The sequence below is a fragment of the Heterodontus francisci genome, chromosome 45, assembly GCF_036365525.1.
Source record: "Heterodontus francisci isolate sHetFra1 chromosome 45, sHetFra1.hap1, whole genome shotgun sequence".
Lineage (NCBI taxonomy): Eukaryota > Metazoa > Chordata > Chondrichthyes > Heterodontiformes > Heterodontidae > Heterodontus > Heterodontus francisci.
The window spans coordinates 117,980-142,609 of record NC_090415.1 but is presented as its reverse complement, the minus strand read 5'-3'; the positions used below and the strand labels follow the sequence as shown (position 1 = coordinate 142,609).

The 24,630-nt window shown below is 53.9% G+C and overlaps 1 protein-coding gene across 3 annotated transcripts in view; it reads right to left on the bottom strand.

The window, feature by feature from the left end:
• LOC137356333 (NACHT, LRR and PYD domains-containing protein 12-like) overlaps positions 1–24,630 on the bottom strand; it is an 89,874-nt gene that overhangs the window by 61,379 nt on the left and 3,865 nt on the right. For all 3 annotated transcript variants that reach the window (XM_068022212.1, XM_068022214.1, XM_068022213.1), the window contains exons 2-5: positions 21,175–21,284; positions 20,781–20,941; positions 19,455–19,632; positions 6,071–6,136 (exon numbers count right to left, since the gene is read on the bottom strand). In XM_068022212.1, the coding sequence (XP_067878313.1) occupies positions 6,071–6,136; positions 19,455–19,632; positions 20,781–20,941; positions 21,175–21,205 (436 nt within the window). In that variant the 5' untranslated portion in view covers positions 21,206–21,284. The remainder of the gene's footprint in view (positions 1–6,070; positions 6,137–19,454; positions 19,633–20,780; positions 20,942–21,174; positions 21,285–24,630) is intronic.

The window sequence follows — 24,630 nt, the reverse complement described above, 5'->3', positions numbered from 1 at the left end:
TACCACCATCCAACAGTGCAGCACTCTCACAGTACACACCATCCAACAGTGCAGCACTCCCACAGTACCACCATCCAACAGTGCAGCACTCCCACAGTACACACCATCCAACAGTGCAGCACTCCCACAGTACACACCATCCAACAGTGCAGCACTCCCACAGTACACACCATCCAACAGTGCAGCACTCCCACAGTACCACCATCCAACAGTGCAGCACTCTCACAGTACATACCATCCAACAGTGCAGCACTCCCACAGTACCACCATCCAACAGTGCAGCACTCCCACAGTACACACCATCCAACAGTGCAGCACTCCCACAGTACACACCATCCAACAGTGCAGCACTCCCACAGTACACACCATCCAACAGTGCAGCACTCCCACAGTACCACCATCCAACAGTGCAGCACTCCCACAGTACACACTATCTAACAGTGCAGCACTCCCACAGTACACACTATCCAACAGTGCAGCACTCCCACAGTACACACTATCCAACAGTGCAGCACTCCCACAGTACCACCATCCAACAGTGCAGCACTCCCACAGTACACACTATCCAACAGTGCAGCACTCCCACAGTACCACCATCCAACAGTGCAGCACTCTCACAGTACATACCATCCAACAGTGCAGCACTCCCACAGTACCACCATCCAACAGTGCAGCACTCCCACAGTACACACCATCCAACAGTGCAGCACTCCCACAGTACACACCATCCAACAGTGCAGCACTCCCACAGTACACACCATCCAACAGTGCAGCACTCCCACAGTACCACCATCCAACAGTGCAGCACTCCCACAGTACACACTATCTAACAGTGCAGCACTCCCACAGTACACACTATCCAACAGTGCAGCACTCCCACAGTACACACCATCCAACAGTGCAGCACTCCCACAGTACACACCATCCAACAGTGCAGCACTCCCACAGTACACACTATCCAACAGTGCAGCACTCCCACAGTACACACTATCCAACAGTGCAGCACTCCCACAGTACACACCATCCAACAGTGCAGCACTCCCACAGTACACACTATCCAACAGTGCAGCACTCCCACAGTACACACCATCCAACAGTGCAGCACTCCCACAGTACACAACATCCAACAGTGCAGCACTCCCACAGTACACACCATCCAACAGTGCAGCACTCCCACAGTACCACCATCCAACAGTGCAGCACTCCCACAGTACACACCATCCAACAGTGCAGCACTCCCACAGTACACACTATCCAACAGTGCAGCACTCCCACAGTACCACCAACCAACAGTGCAGCACTCCCACAGTACACACTATCCAACAGTGCAGCACTCCCACAGTACCACCATCCAACAGTGCAGCACTCCCACAGTACACACTATCCAACAGTGCAGCACTCCCACAGTACCACCAACCAACAGTGCAGCACTCCCACAGTACACACTATCCAACAGTGCAGCACTCCCACAGTACCACCATCCAACAGTGCAGCACTCCCACAGTACACACCATCCAACAGTGCAGCACTCCCACAGTACCACCATCCAACAGTGCAGCACTCCCACAGTACACACCATCCAACAGTGCAGCACTCCCACAGTACACACTATCCAACAGTACAGCACTCCCACAGTACCACCATCCAACAGTGCAGCATTCCCACAGTACACACCATCCAACAGTGCAGCACTCCCACAGTACACACCATCCAACAGTGCAGCACTCCCACAGTACACACTATCCAACAGTGCAGCACTCCCACAGTACCACCATCTAACAGTGCAGCACTCCCACAGTACACACTATCCAACAGTGCAGCACTCCCACAGTACCACCATCCAACAGTGCAGCATTCCCACAGTACACACCATCCAACAGTGCAGCACTCCCACAGTACACACCATCCAACAGTGCAGCACTCCCACAGTACACACTATCCAACAGTGCAGCACTCCCACAGTACCACCATCCAACAGTGCAGCACTCCCACAGTACCACCATCCAACAGTGCAGCACTCCCACAGTACACACTATCCAACAGTGCAGCACTCCCACAGTACACACTATCCAACAGTGCAGCACTCCCACAGTACACACTATCCAACAGTGCAGCACTCCCACAGTACACACTATCCAACAGTGCAGCACTCCCACAGTACACACCATCCAACAGTGCAGCACTCCCACAGTACACACTATCCAACAGTGCAGCACTCCCACAGTACACACTATCCAACAGTGCAGCACTCCCACAGTACACACCATCCAACAGTGCAGCACTCCCACAGTACACACCATCCAACAGTGCAGCACTCCCACAGTACACACTATCCAACAGTGCAGCACTCTCACAGTACACACTATCCAACAGTGCAGCACTCCCACAGTACACACCATCCAACAGTGCAGCACTCCCACAGTACACACCATCCAACAGTGCAGCACTCCCACAGTACACACTATCCAACAGTGCAGCACTCTCACAGTACACACTATCCAACAGTGCAGCACTCCCACAGTACACACCATCCAACAGTGCAGCACTCCCACAGTACACACTATCCAACAGTGCAGCACTCTCACAGTACACACTATCCAACAGTGCAGCACTCCCACAGTACACACCATCCAACAGTGCAGTACTCCCACAGTACACACCATCCAACAGTGCAGCACTCCCACAGTACCACCATCCAACAGTGCAGCACTCCCACAGTACACACCATCCAACAGTGCAGCACTCCCACAGTACCACCATCCAACAGTGCAGCACTCCCACAGTGCACAACATCCAACAGTGCAGCACTCCCACAGTACACACCATCCAACAGTGCAGCACTCCCACAGTACCACCATCCAACAGTGCAGCACTCCCACAGTACACACTATCCAACAGTGCAGCACTCTCACAGTACACACTATCCAACAGTGCAGCACTCCCACAGTACACACCATCCAACAGTGCAGCACTCCCACAGTACCACCATCCAACAGTGCAGCACTCCCACAGTACACACCATCCAACAGTGCAGCACTCCCACAGTACCACCATCCAACAGTGCAGCACTCCCACAGTACACAACATCCAACAGTGCAGCACTCCCACAGTACACACCATCCAACAGTGCAGCACTCCCACAGTACACAACATCCAACAGTGCAGCACTCCCACAGTACACACCATCCAACAGTGCAGCACTCCCACAGTACACACTATCCAACAGTGCAGCACTCCCACAGTACCACCATCCAACAGTGCAGCACTCCCACAGTACACACCATCCAACAGTGCAGCACTCTCACAGTACACACTATCCAACAGTGCAGCACTCCCACAGTACCACCATCCAACAGTGCAGCACTCCCACAGTACACACCATCCAACAGTGCAGCACTCCCACAGTACACACCATCCAACAGTGCAGCACTCCCACAGTACACACTATCCAACAGTGCAGCACTCCCACAGTACACACTATCCAACAGTGCAGCACTCCCACATTACACACCATCCAACAGTGCAGCACTCCCACAGTACCACCATCCAACAGTGCAGCACTCCCACAGTACACACTATCCAACAGTGCAGCACTCCCACAGTACACACTATCTAACAGTGCAGCACTCCCACAGTACACACCATCCAACAGTGCAGCACTCCCACAGTACACACTATCCAACAGTGCAGCACTCCCACAGTACACACCATCCAACAGTGCGGCACTCCCACAGTACACACCATCCAACAGTGCAGCACTCCCACAGTACACACTATCCAACAGTGCAGCACTCCCACAGTACACACTATCCAACAGTGCAGCACTCCCACAGTACCACCATCCAACAGTGCAGCACTCCCACAGTACACACCATCCAACAGTGCGGCACTCCCACAGTACACACCATCCAACAGTGCAGCACTCCCACAGTACACACTATCCAACAGTGCAGCACTCCCACAGTACACACTATCCAACAGTGCAGCACTACCACAGTACCACCATCCAACAGTGCAGCACTCCCACAGTACACACCATCCAACAGTGCAGCACTCCCACAGTACACACCATCCAACAGTGCGGCACTCCCACAGTACACACCATGCAACAGTGCAGCACTCCCACAGTACACACTATCCAACAGTGCAGCACTCCCACAGTACACACTATCCAACAGTGCAGTACTCCCACAGTACACACCATCCAACAGTGCAGCACTCCCACAGTACACACTATCCAACAGTGCAGCACTCCCACAGTACACACTATCCAACAGTGCAGCACTCCCACAGTACCACCATCCAACAGTGCAGCACTCCCACAGTACCACCATCCAACAGTGCAGCACTCTCACAGTACCACCATCCAACAGTGCAGCACTCCCACAGTACCACCATCCAACAGTGCAGCACTCTCACAGTACACACCATCCAACAGTGCAGCACTCCCACAGTACACACCATCCAAAAGTGCAGCACTCCCACAGTACACACTATCCAACAGTGCAGCACTCCCACAGTACCACCATCCAACAGTGCAGCACTCCCACAGTACACACTATCCAACAGTGCAGCACTTCCACAGTACCACCATCCAACAGTGCAGCACTCCCACAGTACACGCTATCCAACAGTGCAGTACTCCCACAGTACACACCATCCAACAGTGCAGCACTCCCACAGTACACACTATCCAACAGTGCAGCACTCCCACAGTACACACTATCCAACAGTGCAGCACTCCCACAGTACACACCATCCAACAGTGCAGCACTCCCACAGTACCACCATCCAACAGTGCAGCACTCCCACAGTACACACCATCCAACAGTGCGGCACTCCCACAGTACCACCATCCAACAGTGCAGTACTCCCACAGTACACACCATCCAACAGTGCAGCACTCCCACAGTACACACTATCCAACAGTGCAGCACTCCCACAGTACACACTATCCAACAGTGCAGCACTCCCACAGTACACACTATCCAACAGTGCAGCACTCCCACAGTACACACCATCCAACAGTGCAGCACTCCCACAGTACCACCATCCAACAGTGCAGCACTCCCACAGTACCACCATCCAACAGTGCAGCACTCCCACAGTACCACCATCCAACAGTGCAGCACTCCCACAGTACACACCATCCAACAGTGCAGCACTCCCACAGTACACACCATCCAACAGTGCAGCACTCCCACAGTACCACCATCCAACAGTGCAGCACTCCCACAGTACCACCATCCAACAGTGCGGCACTCCCACAGTACACACCATCCAACAGTGCGGCACTCCCACAGTACACACCATCCAACAGTGCAGCACTCCCACAGTACACACTATCCAACAGTGCAGCACTCCCACAGTACCACCATCCAACAGTGCAGCACTCCCACAGTACACACCATCCAACAGTGCAGCACTCCCACAGTACCACCATCCAACAGTGCAGCACTCCCACAGTACCACCATCCAACAGTGCAGCACTCCCACAGTACACACCATCCAACAGTGCAGCACTCCCACAGTACACACCATCCAACAGTGCAGCACTCCCACAGTACACACTATCCAACAGTGCAGCACTCCCACAGTACCACCATCCAACAGTGCAGCACTCCCACAGTACACACCATCCAACAGTGCAGCACTCCCACAGTACACACTATCCAACAGTGCAGCACTCCCACAGTACCACCATCCAACAGTGCAGCACTCCCACAGTACACACCATCCAACAGTGCAGCACTCCCACAGTACACACCATCCAACAGTGCAGCACTCCCACAGTACCACCATCCAACAGTGCAGCACTCCCACAGTACACACCATCCAACAGTGCAGCACTCCCACAGTACACACCATCCAACAGTGCAGCACTCCCACAGTACACACCATCCAACAGTGCAGCACTCCCACAGTACACACCATCCAACAGTGCAGCACTCCCACAGTACCACCATCCAACAGTGCGGCACTCCCACAGTACACACTATCCAACAGTGCAGCACTCCCACAGTACACACCGCTAAACGCTCCACTAAACTCACAATCACGTTGCTTGTACCTTTGAGGTCACGGCTTATTTTATGTCCATCCATGTCCAAGGTAATTACCTCCAACATTTCCAAACCTGTGCAACAAGATATGAAAAGGTTTTAATTATCTGGTCAGTAATTCAGTATTATTCCTACTGTCAACCAGGACTGGTACAGTACGGGGGGTTAGATATAGAGTAAAACTCCCTCTACACTGTCCCCATCAAACACTCCCCAGGACAGGTACAGTACGGGGGTTAGATACAGAGTAAAGCTCCCTCTACACTGTCCCCCATCAAACACTCCCCAGGACAGGTACAGTACGGGGGTTAGATACAGAGTAAAGCTCCCTCTACACTGTCCCCATCAAACACTCCCAGGACAGGTACAGTACGGGGGTTAGATACAGAGTAAAGCTCCCTCTACACTGTCCCCATCAAACACTCCCAGGACAGGTACAGTACGGGGGTTAGATACAGAGTAAAGCTCCCTCTACACTGTCCCCATCAAACACTCGCAGGACAGGTACAGTACGGGGTTAGATACAGAGTAAAGCTCCCTCTACACTCTGCTGATGTCAAGATTGAAGCTTCCTGCCCTTGTGTCTACTACATGTGCGTCTTAAAGTTACTAACTCTCTTTCCCTCTCCCTCTCCCAGTCTCCAAACCTTTTTAAAAATTCGTTCATGGGATGTGGGTGTCACTGGCCAGGCCAGCATTTATTGCCCATCCCTAATTGCCCTTGAGAAGGTGGTGGTGAGCTGCCTTCTTGAACTGCTGCAGTCCATGTGGGGTAGGTACACCCACAGTGCTGTTAGGAAGGGAGTTCCAGGATTTTGACCCAGCGACAGTGAAGGAACAGTGATATAGTTCCAAGTCAGGATGGTGTGTGACTTGGAGGGGAACTTGCAGGTGGTGGTGTTCCCATGTATTTGCTGCCCTTGTCCTTCTAGTTGGTGGAGGTTGTGGGTTTGGAAGGTCCTGTCTAAGGAGCCTTGGTGCGTTGCTGCAGTGCATCTTGTAGATGGTACACACTGCTGCCACTGTGCGTCGGTGGTAGAGGGAGTGAATGTTTGTGGATGGGGTGCCAATCAAGCGGGCTGCTTTGTCCTGGATGGTGTCGAGCTTGCTGAGTGTTGTTGGAGCTGCACCCATCCAGGCAAGTGGAGAGTATTCCATCACACTCCTGACTTGTGCCTTGTAGATGGTGGACAGGCTTTGGGGAGTCAGGAGGTGAGTTACTCGCCTCAGGATTCCCAGCCTCTGACCTGCTCTTGTAGCCACGGTATTTATATGGCTACTCCAGTTCAGTTTCTGGTCAATGGTAGCCCCTAGGATGTTGATAGTGGAGATTCAGCGATGGTAATGCCATTGAATATCAAGGGGAGATGGTTAGATTCTCTCTTGTTGGAGATGGTCATTGCCCGCCACTTGTGTGGCGCGAATGTTACTTTCCACTTATCAGCCCAAGCCTGGATATTGTCCAAGTCTTGCTGCATTTCTACACTGACTGCTTCAGTATCTGAGGAGTCATGAATGGTGCTGAACATTGTGCAATCATCAGTGAACATCCCCACTTCTGACCTTCTGATTGAAGGAAGGTCATTGATGAAGACTAGGAACAGATGAAGCACTTGAGGAATATAAATACAGTAGGAAGGAACTTAAGCAAGGAGTTAGGAGGGCTAAAAGGGGTCATGAAAAGTCATTGGCAAACAGGATTAAGGAAAATCCCAAGGCTTTTTATACGTATATAAAGAGCAAGAGGGTAGCCAGGGAAAGGGTTGGCCCCTCTAGGACAGAGAAGGGAATCTACGTGTGGAGCCAGAGGAAATGGGCAAGGTACTAAATGAGTACTTTGCATCAGTATTCACCAAGGAGAAGGACTTGGTGGATGATGAGCCTAGGGAAGGGAGTGCAGATAGTCTCAGTCATCTCATTATCAAAAAGGAGGAGGTGTTGGGTGTCTTGCAAAGCATTAAGGTAGATAAGTCCCCAGGGCCTGATGGGATCTTCCCTAGAATACTGAGGGAGGCAAGGGAGGAAATTGCTGGGGCCTTGACAGAAATCTTTGCATCCTCATTGGCTACAGGTGAGGTCCCAGAGGACTGGAGAATAGCCAATGTTGTTCCTTTGTTTAAGAAGGGTAGCAAGGATAATCCAGGAAATTATAGGCCGGTGAGCCTTACGTCAGTGGTAGGTAAACTATTAGAGAGGATTATTCGGGACAGGATTTACTCCCATTTGGAAACAAACAAACTTATTCGCGAGAGACAGCATGGTTTTGTGAAGGGGAGGTCGTGTCTTACTAATTCGATTGAGTTTTTTGAGGAAGTGACGAAGATGATTGATGAAGGAAGGGCAGTGGATGTTGTCTATATGGACTTTAGTAAAGCCTTTGACAAGGTCTCGCATGGCAGACTGGTACAAAAGGTGAAGTCACACGGGATCAGAGGTGAGCTGGCAAGATGGATACAGAACTGGCTCGGTCATAGAAGACAGAGGGTAACAGTGGATGGGTGTTTTTCTGAATGGAGGAATGTGACTAGTGGTGTTCCGCAGGGATCAGTGCTGGGACCTTTGCTGTTTGTAGTATATATAAATGATGTGGAGGAAAATGTAGTTGGTCTGATTAGTATGTTTGCGGACGACACAAAGGTTGGTGGAGTTGCGGATAGTGATGAGGATTGTCAGAGGATACAGCAGGATATAGATCGGTTGGAGACTTGGGCGGAGAAATGGCAGATGGAGTTTAATCCGGACAAATGTGAGGTAATGCATTTTGGAAGGTCTAATACAGGTGGGAAGTATACAGTAAATGGCAGAACCCTTAGGAGTATTGACAGGCAGAGAGATCTGGGCGTACAGGTCCACAGGTCACTGAAAGTGGCAATGCAGGTGGATAAGGTATTCAAGAAGGCATACGGCATGCTTGCCTTCATCGGTCGGGGCATCGAGTATAAAAATAGGCAAGTCATGCTGCAGCTGTACAGAACTTTAGTTAGGCCACACTTAGAATATTGCGTGCAATTCTGGTCGCCACACTACCAGAAGGACGTGGAGGCTTTGGAGAGGGTACAGAGGAGGTTTACCAGGATGTTACCATGTCTGGAGGGCATTAGCTATGAGGAGAGGTTGGAAAAACTCGGATTGTTTTCACTGGAACGACGGAGGTGGAGGGGCGACATGATAGAGGTTTTACAAAGTTATGAGCGGCATGGACAGAGTGGATAGTCAGAAGCTTTTTCCCAGGGTGGAAGAGTCAGTTACTAGGGGACATAGGTTTAAGGTACGAGGGGCAAAGTTTAGAGGGGATGTGCGAGGCAAGTATTTTACACAGAGGGTGGTGAGTGCCTGGAACCTGCTGCCAGGGGAGGTGGTGGAAGCAGGTACGATAGCGACGTTTAAGAGACATCTTGACAAATATATGAATAGGAAGGGAATAGAGGGATACGGACCCCGGAAGTGCAGAAGGTGTTAGTTTAGGCAGGCATCAAGATCGGCGCAGGCTTGGAGGGCCGAATGGCCTGTTCCTGTGCTGTACTGGTCTTTGTTCTTTGAAGCAGCTGAAGATGGTTGGGCCTAGGACACTACCCTGAGGAACTCCTGCAGTGATGTCCTGGAGCTCAGATGATTGACCTCCAACAACCACAACCATCTTCCTTTGTGCTACGTATGACTCCAGCCAGTGGAGGGTTTTCCCCCTGATTCCCATTGACTCCAGTTTTGCTCCGGCTCCTTGATTCCATACTCGGTCAAATGCTGCCTTGATATCAAGGGCAGTCACTCTCAGCTCACCTCTTGAGTTCAGCTCTTTTGTCCATGTTTGAACCAAGGCTGTAATAAGGTCAGGAGCTGAGTGGCCCTGACAGAACCCAAACTGAGCGTCACTGAGCAGGTTATTGCTAAGCAAGTGCCGCTTGATGTCACTGTTGATGACACCTTCCATCACTTTACTGATGATTGAGAGTAGACTGATGGGGCGGTAATTGGCCGGGTTGGACTTGTCCTGCTTTTTGTGTACAGGACATACCTGGGCAATTTTCCACATTGCCGGGTAGATGCCAGTGTTGTAGCTGTACTGGAACAGCTTGGCTCGGGGCACGGCAAGTTTTGGAGCACAGGTCTTCAGTACTATTGCCGGAATATTGTCAGGACCCATAGCCTTTGCAGTATCCAGTGCCTTCAGTCATTTCTTGATATCACGCGGAGTGAATCGAATTGGCTGAGGTCTGGCATCTGTGATGCTGGGGACTTCAGGAGGAGGCTGAGATGGATCATCAACTTGGCACTTCTGGCTGAAGATTGCTGCAAATGCCTCAGCCTTATCTTTCGCACTGATGTGCTGGGCTCTCCCATCATTGAGGATGGGAATATTTGTGGAGCCACCTCCTCCAGTTAGTTGTTTAATTGTCCACCACCATTCACGGCTGGATGTGGCAGGACTGCAGAGCTTAGATCTGATCCGTTGGTTATGGGATCACTTAGCTCTGTCTATCGCATGCTGCTTACGCAGTTTGGCACGCAGATAGTCCTGTGTTGTAGCTTCACCAGGTTGACACCTCATTTTGAGGTATGCCTGGTGCTGCTCCTGGCATGCTCTCCTGCACTCTTCATTGAACCAGGGTTGGTCTCCTGGCTTGATGGTAATGGTAGAGTGGGGGATATGCTGGGCCATGAGGTTACAGATTGTGGTTGAGTACAATTCTGCTGCTGCTGATGGCCCACAGCGCCTCATGGATGCCCAGTTTTGCAATGCTAGATCTGTTCAAAATCTATCCCATTCAGCATGATGGTAGTGCCACACAACACGATGGACGGTATCCTCAATGTGAAGGTGGGACTTCGTCTCCACAAGGACTGTGCGGTGGTCACTCCTACCAATACTGTCATGGACAGATGCATCTGCGGCAGGCAGACTGGTGAGGACGAGGTCAAGTATGTTTTTCCCTCGTGTTGGTTCCCCCACCACCTGCCGCAGACCCAGTCTAGCAGCCATGTCCTTTAGAACCCGGCCAGCTCGGTCAGTAGTGGTGCTACCGAGCCACTCTTGGTGATGGACATTGAAGTCCCCATCCAGAGTACATTCTGTGCCCTTGCCACCCTCAGTGCTTCCTCCAAGTGGTATTCAACATGGAGGAGTACTGAGTCATCAGCTGAGGGAGGGCGGTAGGTAGTAATCAGCAGGAGGTTTCCTTGCCCATGTTTGACCTGATGCCAGGAGACTTCATGGGGTCCAGAGTCGATGTTGAGGACTCCCAGGGCAACTCCCTCCCTACTGTATACCACTGTGCCACCACCTCTGGTGGGTCTGTCCTGCTGGTGGGACAGGACATACCCGGGGATGGTGATGGCAGTGTCTGGGACATTGTCTGTAAGGTATGATTCCGTGAGTATGACTATTTCAGGCTGTTGCTTGACTAGTCTGTGGGACAGCTCTCCCAACTTTGGCACAAGCCCCCAGATGTTAGTAAGCAGGACTTTGCAGGGTCGACAGGGCTGGGTTTGCCGTTGTCGTTTCCGGTGCCTAGGTCGATGCCGGGTGGTCCGTCCGGTTTCATTCCTTTTTATTGACTTCGTAGCGGTTTGATACAACTGAGTGGCTTGCTAGGCCATTTCAGAGGGCATGTAAGAGTTAACCACATTGCTGTGGGTCTGGAGTCACATGTAGGACAGACCAGGTAAGGACAGCAGATTTCCTTCCCTGAAGGACATGAGTGAACCAGATGGGTTTTTACAACCCTGCCTGTGCAGAGTTTGCAAGTTCTCCCTGTGTATGCGTGGGTTTTCTCTGGGTGCTCCGGTTTCCTCCCACATCCAAAAGACTTGCAGGTGAATTGGCCGTTGTAAATTGCCCCTAGTGTAGGGAGGTGATAGGGAATGTGGGATTACTGTAGGGTTAGTATAAATGGGTGGTTGTTGGTCGGCACAGACTCGGTGGGCCGAAGGGCCTGTTTCAGTGCTGTATCTCTAAATAAAAATAAATAAAAAATAAACAATTGACAATGCTTTCATGGTCATCATTAGACTAGCATTTTAATTCCAGATTTATTCATTGAATTCAAATTCCACCTTCTGCTGTGGTGGGATTCGAACCCATGTCCCCAAAAAGTCCCTCCGCCCCCTCCCTCACTCTCCAAACTGTGGACAGGCTCCAGCCTCCCATTCCTGCCCCCAGTTTATCAGTCTTCATTGAGATCATAGGGTGATCTGCACTGACACACTCGAGTCATTTAAACTCCAGGAGACCAATCTCACAGCCCCAAAACCCCCACTCCACCTTCTCACACCCCCAAAACCCCCACTCCACCTTCTCACACCCCCAAAACCCCCACTCCACCTTCTCACACCCCCAAAACCCCCACTCCACCTTCTCACACCCCCAAAACCCCCACTCCACCTTCTCACACCCCCAAAACCCCCACTCCACCTTCTCACACCCCCAAAACCCCCACTCCACCTTCTCACACCCCCAAAACCCCCACTCCACCTTCTCACACCCCCAAAACCCCCACTCCACCTTCTCACACCCCCAAAACCCCCACTCCACCTTCTCACACCCCCAAAACCCCCACTCCAACTCTGTGCATATTTAGTTGCTTCACAAGTTCATCTTTCATTTTCCTCTTAAACAGGATGTGGTTTGGTTGTAACTTCCATATTATGCAATAAATCTAGACAGCACGGGGGGTTAGATACAGAGTAAAGCTCCCTCTACACTGTCCCCATCAAACACTCCCAGGACAGGTACAGCACGGGGGGTGAGATACAGAGTAAAGCTCCCTCTACACTGTCCCCCATCAAACACTCCCAGGACAGGTACAGTACGGGGGGTTAGATACAGAATAAAGCTCCCTCTACACTGTCCTCATCAAACACTCCCCATGACAGGGACAGCACGGGGGTTAGATACAGAATAAAGCTCCCTCTACACTGTCCCCATCAAACACTCCCCAGGACAGGGACAGCACGGGGGTTAGATACAGAATAAAGCTCCCTCTACACTGTCCCCATCAAACACTCCCCAGGACAGGTACAGTACGGGGGGTTAGATACAGAGTAAAGCTCCCTCTACACTGTCCCCCATCAAACACTCCCAGGACAGGTACAGTACGGGGGGTTAGATACAGAGTAAAGCTCCCTCTACACTGTCCTCATCAAACACTCCCCATGACAGGGACAGCACGGGGGTTAGATACAGAATAAAGCTCCCTCTACACTGTCCCCCATCAAACACTCCCCAGGACAGGTACAGTACAGGGGTTAGATATAGAGTAAAGCTCCCTCTACACTGTCCCCATCAAACACTCCCCATGACAGGGACAGCACGGGGGTTAGATACAGAATAAAGCTCCCTCTACACTGTCCCCCATCAAACACTCCCCAGGACAGGTACAGTACAGGGGTTAGATACAGAATAAAGCTCCCTCTACACTGTCCCCATCAAACACTCCCAGGACAGGTACAGTACGGGGGGTTAGATACAGAGTAAAGCTCCCTCTACACTGTCCCCCATCAAACACTCCCCAGGACAGGTACAGTACGGGGGTTAGATACAGAGTAAAGCTCCCTCTACACTGTCCCCATCAAACACTCCCAGGACAGGTACAGTACGGGGGGTTAGATACAGAGTAAAGCTCCCTCTACACTGTCCCCCATCAAACACTCCCCAGGACAGGTACAGTACGGGGGGGGTTAGATACAGAGTAAAGCTCCCTCTACACTGTCCCCCATCAAACACTCCCCAGGACAGGTACAGTACGGGGGGGTTAGATACAGAGTAAAGCTCCCTCTCCACTGTCCCCATCAAACACTCCCAGGACAGGTACAGTACGGGGGGGGGGTTAGATACAGAGTAAAGTTCCCTCTACACTGTCCCCCATCAAACACTCCCAGGACAGGGACAGCACTGGGATTGGCTGGTCAATTTGGAGCACTTCCTGCCAGCAATCAGGGGGAGCAGCTGCATCTGTGCTGCAGCAACTGCAGAGTGGAGAGAGGAGACTGGAGAGAGGTGAATACAGAGTGGAGGGAAACCATCAAGGAAGGCTGCAATTTTTCTGGAAAGGTGGGTGTCAGGGCACCTGAAAGACTCTGAAGTTTAAACTGTTTGGGGGAGGGAGAAGAGGCCTGAAGACTCAGGGGTGGGGCAGCCAAATCCAGTAGGGGCCCCTGTGTTTGTATTGGTGTTTGCACACAGGGAGCTCCCTCCCCACCCCAACTGCCTGCTCGGGACAGCTGGAGTTGCCCGGGTGAAGACTGTCTTGTTAAAATCAGAAGAGGAGAGTACCGGGCGGCTCCAGCCGTCCCGGGCGAAGAAGCCTCCCCCAACTGGAAGACAACAAACAGTTTTGGACTAATTGTTATAAAGGTGCTCCAACTGGCAGTTGGATCAAACATCCTTTTCAGCCTTTCTCTCCCTTCCTCCACTCAGTCGCCTCAGTCACCTATCCTCCCCATTTCCTTTACCATCCTACCCCATCCTCCTCTACTCCCACTCCACCTTGTTTAAAGTTTGCTTTTTTTTAAAAAATTGTGTAAATTTGTTTTGTTTCTTGGGGGTGGACGTAGCTCTTAGAGCCCATGGCAAGCCCCTCTTCGCCGGTGGCGGGGCCTTCCCGTTCATATGCTGCTGCGGCTGCTGCAGCTGCACCTGTTGCCCCGTCACCTTTTGCTTTATTAACAACGAAGCATGGGGTCAAGAGCTACGTCCACCCGAACATGACTATAGAGGCATGCGTGAAAGCAATGGCCGAGGTTGTCGGCCCTTCGGCCATTGTTGCAGCCTCTAAAATGTACGGGAAGGCAGTGTTTTTCCTGAAGAGCGAGCGGGCGGTGTCCCTGGCTCTGAGCAAGGGGCTCACCGTGGGTGGGACCTTTCTGCCAGTGGACCCCCTGGAGGCCACTGCACAAAGGCTCATTTTATCCAATGTCCCACCCTTCATCCCTGGTGAGCTCCTCCTTCCCCACCTGCACCATCTGGGGGAGGTAAAGACGGGGCTCACCCCAGTCCCGCTCGGTCTTCGGGAGAACAGCCTCCGACACGTGTACTCCTTCCGCCGCCAGTTATTCATGCAGCTGGCGCGGGAGGAGGTGACAGAGGGCCACTTCAATGTAGAATTCCAGGGGACGGCCTACCGCGTCTTCTGGACCTTGGACGGGGTGCGGTGCCATGTCTGTAAGGGGGTGGGGCATGTTCGTAAGAACTGCCCCAACCTCCCGGCTGCCAACTCCAACTCAGCGGCCCAGGGTGGCGACGCTGCACCTCCTCCCACCCCCACTACACCACCACCAGATACCATTCAGTCGGTACCGGAGGCTGTGGTTTTCACGGCCTCCGGCAGGGAGGGGGGTGACCGTCCAAGTGGAAGGAATGCGCGGAGGAGAAATAAACATCGAGAGGCGCGTCCCCTGGATATCGTGACACTACCCGAGCCTGAGCTCAGCCCAAGGCCCGATCTCGGGAAGTCAACTTGCCCCAGGGCTGGGCTCAGGCCCAGGGTGAATAAAAAAAAGAAGAGTGTGGAGGTGGAGGCCTCTGATGATATGGAGGTCTCTGAGCCTCCGCACACAACTGGGAAAAAGAGGAGAAGGCACCCCTCCACAGAGGTAACAAGGGGCCCTGAGGCGCAGGGCCCATCTGTTGGAGGGGAGCTGTCTCCTGTTTCGGGTCCCCAGGTTTCCCCGACCGCCACCACCAAGGCTGCAAAGTCCGGGCAGGTGCTCCCAATTCCTCAGGATGGAGGGGAGGAGAAGGCCCCGGTACATGAGGCCCCTACTGAAGGAGTAAGTGGGGCCCTGCTTGTGGTGGGGGAGCCTGGGGAAGCCACCCATTCTGCCACTGCTACTGGGTCGGGTGTCCTGAATGAAGGGGAGGGCGAGGCCCCAGAGGGTCGGGCCTCCCAGCCGGAGTCCACCACCAACCAGGAGACACCCGACCCAGTCATAACTGAGAATGCTGCCCCACCTGCTGGGCCTGTGGGTGCTGGCGGAGCGGGAGATGGCCTCCTCCCTCCGCCTCCAATCTCGGCTCCGGCTGGTTTCCCGGAGTCGGGAACTTCTGTCTCCCCAGGACCACTCATTGCCCTGGGGACGGAGGTGGAGGGGGGTCCTGAACCGCTGGTGCCTACAGGCTCCAGTTTCACAATAGAACCCAGAGAGGACGCCTCCGCCATCGATCCTGGGGGTGGGATCGTGACGGAGGCGGGACCAGCTGGCGCGGCCGGGACGTCCGCCCCACAGTGTGTGGTGGATGTGTTGGCCGCTGGCGGTGACGACCCGGAGGAGGATGGGGATTCGGTGCGGGGCACGGAGGATGATCTTGATTCCATCGCCAGTGAGGTGGTGGAGTCCCTCGTGCCTCCCACCGAATCTCCTCTCATCCCCACGGCGGAACTCCGGGATTTCCTCGCGGCTTGCAGGGGTTGCCGCAATAAAGTTCAGCTGGCCCTCGACCGTTGGTCGAATCTGGCGCTGATCATCCAGTCCGTCCGTGCCGCCCTTAAGATAGCGGGCAAGCGCGCGGACGTGAAACTGGTTGAGAGGCGCCGTTTTAATGTGTTCCTCAATGGGTTGCTGGGGGAGTGGAGGGCCAGGTGCACTTCCACTCCCTCCTCACAGTGAGCTGTTGGTGACGGGTTTTAAGTACCTTTGACATGAAGATAACCATAGCCAGCCTCAACATCAACGGCAGCAGAGGGGCTCACCGCAGATTTCACAATCTCTCAGTCCTTAGGGAAGGGAGATACGCGGTGAGCTTTCTGCAGGAAACCCACACCGTTCCGGGAGACGAAGCCACCTGGCTCCTGGAGTGGCAGGGTGGGGTCTACATGAGTCACCTCACCCCTATTTCTAGTGGGGTGGCTATCTTGTTGGCCCCGACTTTTCAGCCGGAGATCTTGGGGGTCAAGGAGCTAGTGCCGGGCCGCTTGCTCCACCTCGCCGTTCGCCTGGGTAGCGTGCCGCTCCACTTTGTGAATGTGTACGCGCCCAGGCCCGGCGCTTTGCAAGCGCGCTTCTTTGAAGAAGTGTCCGCTCTCTTGAGCTCCATCGATAGCGGCGAGTGCATCATCCTCGGGGGGGATTTTAACTGCACCCTCGAGGTGGGGGATCGCTCCGGTCCCCAGCGCGGCCAAGCGTCGGTGGAGAAGTTGAGGGGACTGATCAGCTCCCTTAACTTGGTGGACGTCTGGCGGAATCTCCATCCCGACTCCAGCGCCTTCACGTGGAGGTCTGGAGGAGGGGGGTCGCGAATCGACCGCCTCTACATTTCGCAGGCGTACGTCTCCCGCGTTTCGGCGGCCTCCATGCGGCTGGTGCCGTGCTCGGACCACCGCCTGGTGTGGGCGGAGTTCACTCCGCTCCGCACGCGGGCGGGGTCCGCGTACTGGCACTTTAACAACCGGCTGCTGGAAGACGTGCGATTTCGGGACTCGTTCTGTCGATTCTGGGCCGACTGGAGAAGGAAGCAGGGGGGCTTCCCCTCCTTGAGGCTATGGTGGGATGTGGGCAAGACTCACATCCGCGTCTTCTGTCAGGAGTACGCGAAGGGGTCGACCAAGAGGCGGGAAGCCGAGATCGGGTGCCTTGAGAGGGAGGTGCTCGACTTGGAATCCCGCCTCGGTCATGCCGTCGCGGACCCGGCCCTGTGGCAGGCGTACAAAGAGAAGAAGGGCGCGCTGAGGGACCTGCAGCTCATAGGGTCCCGAGGCGCGTACGTGAGGTCGCGGATCCAGATCCTGGAAGATTTGGACCGCGCCTCACCCTTCTTCTACTCGCTGGAAAAATGGCGGGGGGTCCGGAAGCAGCTCGTCGAGCTGCTGGCCGACGACGGATCCTCCATCACGGATCCGGAGGGAATGGGCCTCCTGGTCCGGACGTATTACAGTGCGTTGTTCTCTCCGGATCCGTCCAGTGAGGATGCGCGCAGAGCTTTGTGGGAGGACCTGCCGCAGGTCAGCCCGGAGGGCGCCGAAGGATTGGAGGCTCCGCTCACGTTGGCGGAGCTGACTGGCGCCCTCCACCAGCTCTCGAGGGGCTTAAAAACTGGCGTCCGGTCTCCCTCCTCAGCACGGATTATAAGATCTTTGCCCGGGCTATGTCTACCCGCCTGGGCTCCGTGCTGGCCCACATGATCCACCCCGACCAGTCCTACACGGTCCCAGGCCGGTCCATCCAGGACAACATCCACCTGGTCCGGGACCTGATCCATCTTTCCCAGAGGACTGGTCAGTCGGTCGCCTTTCTCTCCCTCGATCAGGAGAAGGCGTTCGACAGGGTGGATCACGATTACCTTTTCGGGACTCTGCGCGCTTTCGGACTCGGGCCGCATTTCGTGGCCCGGGTCCGACTTTTATACGCCGCCGCAGAGTGTCTAGTCAAAGTTAACGGGTCCTTGACGGCGCCCCTTCGATTTGGGAGAGGAGTGCGTCAGGGGTGCCCCATGTCCGGCCAATTGTATACCATCTGCGTGGAGCCCTTCCTGTGCCTGCTTCGCAGGAGGTTGACGGGATTGGCTCTGCGCGAGCCGGCCATGACAGGTACAGTACGGGGGTTAGATACAGAGTAAAGCTCCCTCTACACTGTCCCCCATCAAACACTCCCAGGACAGGTACAGTACGGGGGTTAGATACAGAGTAAAACTCCCTCTACACTGTCCTCATCAAACACTCCCAGGACAGGTACAGTACGGGGGGTTAGATACAGAGTAAAGCTCCCTCTACACTGTCCCCCATCAAACACTCCCAGGACAGGTACAGTACGGGGGTTAGATACAGAGTAAAACTCCCTCTACACTGTCCCCCATCAAACACTCCCAGGACAGGTACAGCACGGGGGGTTAGATACAGAGTAAAGCTCCCTCTACACCGTCCCCCATCAAACACTCCCCTCATAGCTGTTATTTGGGGTCTTGCTGTGCGAGTGTAGAGGCTGTGTTTGGTTACAGCAAGAAAGACCTATCCGTTGCTCACTCAGTAAGTTCAGGATTGTACAAGATTCCAGGAAGAGGCTTGCAATGTGGCAGGAAAACAACAGCAAGTCTGAGAATTGGGAGTGTTTGAGAAACTAGCAAAGGGCCACCAAACAATGCTGATTAAAAATCGGAAATGTATAATTCGGAGAGTAAACTGGCCAGTAACATAAAAGCAGATTGTAAGAGATTTTCCAGCTTTATAAACCGGAGAGAGATTTCGACGTGTTAAGTGAACGGGCGACAAGATGGAAGTGTGAAGTTATTCACTTTGGGGATGACAATGTTAAAGACTCGGGTGTGCTCGTACAAGGAACACAGAAAGTTAACTTGCAGGAACAACAAGCAAATGGGACATTAGCATCTGTTGCAAGGGGATTGGAGTAGAGGTCACTACTCCGACTCCTGTTTCTGCTGACTCGGGTTGCGGAGGGGTCACCTACCGTCGCTGTGCAGCTCGGTCAGAATCCCAGCCAGAACGGAGTTCTCAAGCTGGCTGATGTGAGGTTGACACAGTGTTTCCCAGAGTACCTTCATTGAACCCGGGCCCCTTTCACGGACGCTTGCCACACATTCCTCTGCTCCATTCTTCTGTCCTTTCGTCCTCAGCTCGGACATGTCCTGTGGGTGAGAGGGAGGGCATCAGGCTCACCAACCTCTGGGACTCCCTCAGTCTCCAGACTGTGGGGCTCCCTCCCCACACTCCCTCACTCTCCAAACTGTGGGACTCTCTCCTCCCCCCACTCCCTCAGTATCCAGACTGTGGGACTCCCTCCTCCCCACACTCCCTCAGTCTTCAGACTGTGGGACTCCCTCTCCCCACACTCCCTCACTCTCCAAACTGTGGGACTCTCTCCTCCCCCCACTCCCTCAGTCTCCAGACTGTGGGACTCCCTCCTCCCCACACTCCCTCACTCTCCAAACTGTGGGACTCTCTCCTCCCCCCACTCCCTCAGTCTCCAGACTGTGGGACTCCCTCCTCCCCACACTCCCTCAGTCTTCAGACTGTGGGACTCCCTCCTCCCCCCACTCCCTCACTCTCCAAACTGTAGGACTCCCTCCTCCCCCCACTCTCTCTCACTCCAAACTGTGGGACTCCCTCCTCCCCACACTCCCTCACTCTCCAAACTGTAGGACTCTCTCCTCCCCCCACTCTCTCTCACTCCAAACTGTAGGACTCCCTCCTCCCCCCACTCTCTCTCACTCCAAACTGTGGGACTCCCTCCTCCCCCCACTCCCTCACTCTCCAAACTGTAGGACTCCCTCCTCCCCCCACTCTCTCTCACTCCAAACTGTGGGACTCCCTCCTCCCCCCACTCCCTCAGTATCCAGACTGTGGGACTCCCTCCTCCCCACACTCCCTCACTCTCCAAACTGTGGGACTCTCTCCTCCCCCCACTCCCTCAGTCTCCAGACTGTGGGACTCCCTCCTCCCCACACTCCCTCACTCTCCAAACTGTGGGACTCTCTCCTCCCCCCACTCCCTCACTCTCCAAACTGTGGGACTCCCTCCTCCTGCTCCCTCAGTCTCCAAACTGTGGGACTCTCTCCTCCCCCCACTCCCTCAGTCTCCAGACTGTGGGACTCCCGCCTCCCCACACTCCCTCAGTCTTCAGACTGTGGGACTCCCTCCTCCCCACACTCCCTCACTCTCCAAACTGTGGGACTCCTTCCTCCCCCCACTCCCTCAGTCTCCAAACTGTGGGACTCCCTCCCGCCACAAATACTGCCCCCCACCTCCCGACCCCGGCCCCCAGTCAGTTCCTTGCCTGTGCCTCCTGCTCGGTGAAGACCCCTTTCTGCTTCAGTTGTTGGATGACCTCGTACACGCTGTCCTGCACAACGTTGATCAGCTCTGGCTTGTAGTAGTCGTAAACTGCGAGGAACTGTCTTTCTTTCAGTTGATCAAGGACTTGGCCCAGCTTGACAACTGCAGGGGGATCAAGGACGAGAACTTAGACCGTCCCGGTGCCGTTGTGAATGAGCGGGACCATTGACGCGCCCGAAAGCAGGGAGGGCATAAATCTAGGGCCAGGCTCCAAACCCGGCCTGTGCTGCGTTAATTAGATTTCTCACCCTGGTGTGCAGTACTGAGGCCCACATCAGCGAGTGGGTCAGTGAGGGGAGGGGGTATCAAAGCGCTGGGAATAAATCCCCTCTTACCCAGTGTGTTGTCAGCATCTCCGTCTTCCATGGTGCTTTTGGCTGAGTTAAGCCAATCCTTCAGTCCCAAGCTCCGTCTCTCCACTCAATTTCAACATCCCATGACATAACTGAAGGGGGAAGAGCATGTTCAGCATTTTACTGCACAGCAGGAGCCCATTCCACCGCCCCCACCCAAGCCCCCCACTCCGCCCCTAACTCCTTATCGTTTCTGTCTGCGAAATAAATTTTCCCCCAATCCTACTCTCCGAAGAATTCTCCCAAGTGTCCGGGGACCAACCTTCGTTCCACCACCGACATCGCCCGATAGTGTATCAACACTGCTTTGTGGGATCTTGCTTTGCGCAAATTCATTTCTGCATTTCCGGCACGGAGATTCGGCCCCTCTCCCCAGCTCCGCGCCGGGGGAGGGGTTTCTGCTCCCCACGAGCCTCCTCCCCACCCCCTCTTCATCTCCCCCCACCCCCCGTCAACATGTCCTTCTACTTCTTTCTCCCGCGTGTGTTTATCCAGCTTCCCCCCCCCAAAATAAGTCTCTGTGATTCGCCTCAACCCACTCCCTGTGGTCGTGAGTTCCACATTCTCCCCACACTCTGGGGAAAGACGTCTCTCCTGAATTCCCCCCACATTGGATTTCAATTATGGTCTAACCGAGGGATATGGAGACTGGAACTGCACAGTGCTCCAAGTGTGGTCTAACCCAGGGATATGGAGAGTGGAACTGTGCACAGTGCTCCGAGTGTGGTCTAACCCAGGGATATGGAGAGTGGAACTGTGCACAGTGCTCCAAGTGTGGTCTAACTGAGGGATATGGAGAGTGGAACTGTGCACAGTGCTCCAAGTGTGGTCTAACCCAGGGATATGGAGAGTGGAACTGTGCACAGTGCTCCAAGTGTGGTCTAATCCAGGGATATGGAGAGTGGAACTGTGCACAGTGCTCCAAGTGTGGTCTAACTGAGGGATATGGAGAGTGGAACTGTGCACAGTGCTCCAAGTGTGGTCTAACCCAGGGATATGGAGAGTGGAACTGTGCACAGTGCTCCAAGTGTGGTCTAACTGAGGGATATGGAGAGTGGAACTGTGCACAGTGCTCCAAGTGTGGTCTAACCCAGGGATATGGAGAGTGGAACTGTGCACAGTGCTCCAAGTGTGGTCTAACCCAGGGATATGGAGACTGGAACTGTGCACAGTGCTCCAAGTGTGGTCTAACCCAGGGATATGGAGAGTGGAACTGTGCACAGTGCTCCAAGTGTGGTCTAACCCAGGGATATGGAGAGTGGAACTGAGCACAGTGCTCCAAGTGTGGTCTAACCCAGGGATATGGAGCGTGGAACTGAGCACAGTGCTCCAAGTGTGGTCTAACCCAGGGATATGGAGAGTGGAACTGTGCACAGTGCTCCAAGTGTGGTCTAACCCAGGGATATGGAGAGTGGAACTGTGCACAGTGCTCCAAGTGTGGTCTAACCCAGGGATATGGAGAGTGGAACTGTGCACAGTGCTCCAAGTGTGGTCTAACCCAGGGATATGGAGAGTGGAACTGTGCACAGTGCTCCAAGTGTGGTCTAACCCAGGGATATGGAGAGTGGAACTGTGCACAGTGCTCCAAGTGTGGTCTAACCCAGGGATATGGAGAGTGGAACTGTGCACAGTGCTCCAAGTGTGGTCTAACCCAGGGATATGGAGACTGGAACTGTGCACAGTGCTCCAAGTGTGGTCTAACCCAGGGATGTGGAGACTGGAACTGTGCACAGTGCTCCAAGTGTGGTCTAACTGAGGGATATGGAGAGGGATATGGAGAAACTTTTTTTCTTCCTTTCAGGTGTTAAGGAACGCAAGCTCCAGCAGCTGATGGGGACTAATGCCCCTCCACATCCTCCTTCCGCTTCACTTCCCTCTGACCCCACCCCTTCTGATCTGACCCCTTGCCGTGTATTCACTCTTCCCTCTGACCTCCCCCTCTCTGATGCTGAGCGTTCTGTACTCAGCAAAGGTCTCAGTTTTATCCCCTTACGCCCCCACCTCAATGAATTTCGCGCTCGGCATGACGTTGAGCTCTTCTTCCGTCGCCTCCGCCTCCGCGCTCACTTCTTCGACCAGGAGTCCTCCACCCGACCAGCAGATCCATTCACCCGCCTCCAGCATTCTCCCTCTACCTGGACCCCTCCCCCTGGCCTCTTACCCGCTCTTGATCTCTTCATTGAAAACTGCCGGTGAGACATTGGTCGTCTCAATTTCTCTGCCCCCCTCACTCACTCTAACCTGTCCCCCTCTGAACTTGAGGCACTCCGTTCTCTCAGGTCTAACCCCGACATGGTCATCAAACCTGCAGACAAGGGTGGTACTGTTGTTGTTTGGCGTACCGACCTCTACCTTGCAGAAGCTCAACGCCAACTCACAGACACCTCTTCCTACCTCCCTCTGGACCATGACCCCACCACCGAACATCAAGCCACCATCCAAAGGACTGTCACTGACCTCATCTCCTCTGGAGATCTTCCCTCTACAGCTTCCAACCTCATAGTCCCGCAACCCCGGACAGCCCGCTTCTACCTCCTTCCCAAAATCCACAAACGGGACTGTCCCGGCAGACCCATTGTGTCAGCCTGCTCCTGCCCCACTGAACTTATTTCTTCCTATCTAGACTCTATCTTTTCTCCGCTGGTCCAGTCTCTTCCCACCTACATCCGTGACTCTTCTGACGCCCTACGTCATTTTGACAATTTCCAGTTTCCTGGTCCCAACCGCCTCCTCTTCACCATGGACGTCCAATCGCTCTACACCTCCATCCCCCACCAGGATGGTTTGAAGGCTCTCCGCTTCTTCCTGGAACAGAGGCCCAACCAGTCCCCATCCACCACCACCCTCCTCCGCCTGGCTGAACTTGTTCTCACATTGAACAACTTCTCCTTCAACTCCATGCACTTCCTTCAAGTAAAAGGTGTCGCTATGGGTACCCGCATGGGTCCTAGTTATGCCTGTCTTTTTGTGGGATATGTCGAGCATTCTTTGTTCCAGTCCTACTCAGGCCCCCTCCCCCAACTCTTTTTCCGGTACATTGATGACTGTATCGGTGCCGTTTCCTGCTCCCGCCCCGAACTAGAAAACTTTATCAACTTTGCTTCCAATTTCCACCCTTCTCTCACCTTTACATGGTCCATCTCTGACACTTCCCTTCCCTTCCTCGACTTCTCTGTCTCCATCTCTGGGGATAGGTTGTCTACTAATATCCATTATAAGCCCACTGACTCCCACAGCTACCTCGACTACACTTCTTCACACCCTACCTCCTGTAAAGACTCCATTCCATTCTCCCAGTTTCTCCGTCTCTGATGCATCTGCTCTGATGATGCTACCTTCCATGACGGTGCTTCTGATATGACCTCCTTTTTCCTCAACCGAGGATTTCCCCCCACTGTGGTTGACAGGGCCCTCAACCGTGTCCGGCCCATTCCCCGC